This window comes from Triticum urartu, chromosome 3A (genome assembly GCF_056163025.1).
Source record: "Triticum urartu cultivar PI428250 chromosome 3A, HENAU_Tu73, whole genome shotgun sequence".
Taxonomy (NCBI): Eukaryota; Viridiplantae; Streptophyta; class Magnoliopsida; order Poales; family Poaceae; genus Triticum; species Triticum urartu.
Window position 1 is genome coordinate 693,468,002 of NC_141875.1, and position 5,022 is coordinate 693,473,023.

General features: G+C 48.5%; 1 protein-coding gene across 1 annotated transcript; it reads right to left on the reverse strand.

Annotated features, from left to right (window-relative positions):
- Positions 1–727: 727 nt before the first annotated feature.
- On the reverse strand, positions 728–2,421 carry LOC125546022 (glucan endo-1,3-beta-glucosidase GII). The gene is made up of 2 exons (XM_048710098.2): positions 2,257–2,421; positions 728–1,901 (listed from the first exon to the last, which is right to left on the reverse strand). The coding sequence occupies exons 1-2, from the start codon at positions 2,327–2,329 to the stop codon at positions 970–972; spliced, it is 1,005 nt and encodes a 334-aa protein (XP_048566055.1). The 5' UTR covers positions 2,330–2,421; the 3' UTR covers positions 728–969.
- Between the last annotated feature and the right edge of the window lie 2,601 nt (positions 2,422–5,022).

A 5,022-nucleotide genomic window follows, 5' to 3' on the forward strand; every position in this document is an offset into this window, starting at 1 on the left:
CCGCCATAATCCCGGTCATTGAAGCCGCCGCCGGGAGAAGCTTGCTGCGGCAGTCACCGCTGCATGGCGCCGCGCGCTAGGAGATGCCGCAGCCAGGCATGAGGGGCTTGCCGTCACTGGCGGCCAAGCCGGAGGGCGGCATGCTCCGGGAGATTGAGGCCGGCCGCGCCCCGTCATGGGCGTCTCGCTAGTTCTCGTCACAGAAGTTGACCTCCCTTCCTCGTTGCGCTGTCGTTCGTACAGGGCCTTTCTCTCAACGGAGAGCAAAGTGCTGATAACATCTGAAGAAACAATTGCTAGAATGAATCAATCGCTCTTTCTATTGATGATGATTGTACAATATATACCATCCGAGGGGTTGCATCCAAGGGACGCGTCGGTTAGAGGAGACGGGACAAGAGACGCGACGGTGGCAGACTCTAACTGCCCGTCGGTTTACAAAGATAAGGAGATTATCCTTAATTAACCATAATTAATTATTCCCGAACACATGGGTGGCGGGCACGCAACGTAAGTCAGAAGAAGCATGGGTGCACACTTGACGTATGCTCGCGAACCCTTTGACCCGACGGATTGGAACGGCTCGCCCCGGAGATCTGGGGATCGAGTCGCCGGCATAGTGGACTCATCGTCGTCGAGGCCGGCGCACGTTACGTCGCGAGGCCGCCGCGTGAGCAGATGGATGATGCGTAAGCCGGCATGGCTGGAGGCACATGGATGGATCATGGATCACAAATTCATAACTGCTTCCATCTCTTTATTCATCATCATATGATTATGTATCATCGCCAGGAAGTTAACGCATGCATGGTTGCATTCCGCTCTTCCATGGATGAATGTACATGCATGTACGTGTCAACGTACGTGCCCGTTACACTTGGATGCCGCATTACGTACGTACGTACGTACGTACGAGCAGCTTATTTAGGCTGAAGATGTAGGTATAGTATAAGCATAAGAGATAGCTAGTTAGAACTGGATGTTGTAGGCCGGCGACTTGTCCGGGTTGAAGAGCCCGAAGCTCCTCTCCGTGGCGTCCCCGGTCTTCTGGTTCTCGTTGAACATGGCGAAGATGTACGTCTCCAGCGCCTGCCGCTTCTTGGGCGTGCCCCCGCCGACGTGGTTGATCAGCCCCTGGTTGTACGTCCGCGCGTTGTCCGCCGACGCCGCGAACCCGCCGGCCGACGGCCACCCGCTCTCGGAAATCACCACCTTCACGCCCGGCGCGCCGGCCTTCTCCAGCGCCGCGTACACGGCGTCCACCATCGCGTCGAACAGGGATGTGTAGGTCAGCCCGTTGTTCTGGTCACGCACGGTGGTGCCCGGCTGGAACGTGGCGTAGTTCAGGCTGATGTCCCGCGGGTTGTCGCGGTACGCGAAGTAGGGGTACACGTTGGCGAGCAGCGGCGCGCCGGTGCTCGCCAGGAGCCGGGCCACGTCCGACATGTACGACTGCGCGAACACGCCAGCGGAGGGCGGGAAGGAGTTGGCCACCGCGTCGAACCGGATCGAGGTGGACACCTTGATGGCGCTGAGACCGGCGGCGGAGAGGGCCGCGTTGAGGTTGCGCATGGCCGGGACGATGCTCTGCGTGTCGCCACCCTGCACCTCGTTGCCGGCGGCGATGTACTTGATGTTGACAGCCGGGTAGTATGGCCGGACATTGTTCTGGACCCAGGACGCCGCGTTGGAGGTGCTGGCGGCGATGTTGGAGAGCTGGTCGTTGCCGATGTCGAGGATGAGGCCGATGCCGGAGTTGCGGAGCGCGGAGAGGGCCTGCCCGTCGGCGAAGTAGATGCGCATGCCGTTGATGCCCTTGGACCTGTAGAGCTGCACCACGTCGCTCCGGGAGGGGAGGTTGTTGCCGATCACGCCGTAGCACACGCCGATGGATTGCACACCTGCATGCATGCGGATAAGAGTGGCTGTTTAGCTGTCGTGGGCGTTGACGTGAATGGCTATGCATGTAAACGGTGGAGTAGGCATGTTAACTTATCTCCGTTCACCACAATAAGATGTTTGCATATTTTAATATAGACTACATATTAAGAATTAAAATAAACAAACAAACACATTAAAAGGTATCTATATACATCCAATTTAGGGGGAAAAAATAGATGAACTGTTCGAAAAAACAAGATGAATTCTGTAGTGTCTCCGTCAATTTGCTTTGTCTCGTAAACACACTGTCAGTGGGTGCATCCGTGCATGCATGCGAAGGAGATAGAAAATAAGAACATGAGAGAATGTACGTACTCATAGGAACAGCAGCGAACGCTCCAATGAAGAGAGCAACGGCAAACATGGAAGCAACATCCTTTCCAGCCATTGCTGCTAGCTTAGCTCCCTGTGTATATGCTGCTCTTCAATGCTACCCAATACTACTAGAGCTGGTGTGTGCCTATACAGCTGCACCACGCACCCCTTTTATACACGTCCTCCGCCCGGCTGCGTACGTGGTCGTGTTGCGCCCTGCCTACTTTAATCAGCGCAGCTACTTTGACTCCGGCAAAACCGAAGGTGCACGGCACGGCGACATGGCGTATGTACGTATCGTGCATGACACGGACGTCACTCTCCGGTGCGGCCTAACCCGTCGTCTCCTTCCGCCTTTCTTCCACGGAAAACTCCGGGGGTTGTGGAAATTCGACCCATTTTTCTCGATGGTGTACTTGAGCTAGCTGGCCATGCTCTGTCCTCCTCATTAACATGTTGTACTAGCATTTTTTTTTCCGGGGACATAGGGCCGGTACAAGGTTTACTACTACTAGTGCACTACAGGTTCTGCGAACCGTCGGATTTTTTTTTTCCATTACCAGCCCGGATTCAAACGTGTGCTTAATTTTGCACTTCAGCCCTCTTTCCAATAATTTAACGGTTTTGCTATTTTGCAGTTGACTGTTTTTCAATTCGCTCTCATTCAATTTTCTGTCCCTTCTATCTCGCGCTAAGATTCGCGCTGAGAACCCTTGTTTTCTTGTTTTCGGACGCAGTTTACTTTGTCGGGCGCAGTTTTATTTTGGCACATCCCGTTAGCGCCACCTGGTGTCTCTCAGTTTTCCTTTTCATCCCTCCTACGGTCCCACATCATTTTTTCCCACTTCATTTTAGGCGGCACTGTTTCAATAAGGCAGAGGGGCGGAGAGGAGGGTAGGAGGAGGTGCTCGAGCAGCGGAGGAGAGGAGGCGATTCCACCGGGTTCATGCCGTTTCCGAGCCCCGTATCCCCTGGTTGGTTGTTCTTGTCTCTCCCTATTTCTCGCTTTTGATTTTCCCTACCCCTGTTAGTGTAGCTTCCAGATCTAGGGCTGTTGATTCTTGGTGGTTGTGTTTTTGATGCGTTGTTGGGATATTTGATTAGTCTGGCACATGTTGTGCATGTGTAGTTCTACCATCTGCTGTAGGTTGCTTGTTGGTGGTATTTTTAGGTTTGGGATTCGTCTGGCTCGTCATGTGCATGTGCATGTGTTGTACTGTCATGCCAGTAGTAGTATGGTGCGCTTAAATTGCTTCTGTTCATTTGGCATGCCCTTGAATTGTAATACAGCGGAATTTAACTTTGATTTACATTGTAATATAGGGTAGGATTCTACTGTAATATGCCTTAAATTGCCCTGTAATTTTACTAACCACAGATTTATTGTGTAATTTTTATGCTTGATCACAGTAATTTCCCCCTGATTTTCTCTGTAATATATATGATTTAGTATTGTAATTGTTTGTAGGGTTACACTGTATTTGTCAGTTAATTTTTGTAGGGCCTACACTATAATGTATCAGAGTTTTACACTATAATTTGTATGATTGAGCACTGTAATTTGTATTTTTCATACAGTGGATACCTTTGAATTGCACGGCTTACAGCGTAATATACCGCACTTTTACATTGTAATTTCAATGCTTCAGCTCTGTAATTGTTGTATAGCTTACATAGTATTTTGTCAGATATATTACTTTGCTTTTTTCACTGTGTTATACCCCATATTTTCTCTGTAATTTATATGCTTCAGAACTGTAATTGTTTCTATGGTTACACTGTATTTGTCAGATAGATTACAGTGAATTTACCTTTGTATTGTTGTAAGGCTTACACTGTAATATACCAGAGTTATACACTGTAATATGGTTGGGCACTGTAATTGTTGTAGGACTTGCACTGTCATTTACAAGAGTTTTACCCTGTAATTGTTGTAGGGCTTACAGTATTTGTCAGATACATTACAGTGGATTTTACATTTGAATTGTGTGGCTTACACTGTAATATACTGCAGATTTACACTATAATTTGAATGCTTCAGCACTGTAATTGTTGTAGGACTTACAGAGTATTTTTTAGATAGATCACAGTGGATTTTACATCTGATTTTACGGTGTATTTACGAGTTTAATACCTGGGAATAATAGTGTAATTCTAGGGGATTTACAATGTAATTCGTGGGTGTTTACAGTGTAAATTCATCGGTTATACAAGGGTAAATCCCTGGGAACTTGCAGTGTCATTTCCTTTGTATTCACAGTGGAAATCTATTGTGTGTCTTTTCAGAGTTTGCACTTTAATTTTCAGCTATCAGGATTTACAGTGTAATTTCCATGCCTTTGCTATTGTAATTGTTGACATAAGACAGCAAATTTTCTGTAATTCCAGAGTTCTATAATTGCTAGTGATCACACATTCCAGAGTCTCCTGTTGTCTCTCGAATTTCTTTGTAACTAGTTTCTCTGATGTTTCTTGGTGAAGCGGGGTGAATGGGATGAGGAATTGGTGAAGCTGGTGAAGAGGGTAAAGATTTGGAGTAGGATTTAAGAGTGTTCCTGACCTGTAGATTGTCTGGTGAGCTCCTCCAATTTTTGGCCGTTGTTCCTCCTCCTTCCTCCTCTCCATGTACCCCCCCCCCCCCCCTTGGCTATGAGGTTCTGGATCTGGTGTCGCTCTGGACCGGGTTGTGGTCTAGGTTTCATTGATTCGGGTTTATTTCCTGACCCATTTTATTTGAAATACAGGTGACATCTGCTTATTAGTTAG

What these genes read in the sequence shown, in the direction of transcription:
- LOC125546022 (XM_048710098.2), bottom strand. Translation starts at nt 2,329, where the DNA reads ATGGCTGGAAAGGATGTTGCTTCCATGTTTGCCGTTGCTCTCTTCATT. An exon ending in GTTCGCTGCTGTTCCTATGA is followed by an intron (nt 1,902 to 2,256) that starts GTACGTACATTC and finishes GCATGCATGCAG; the next exon opens with GTGTGCAATCCATCGGCGTG.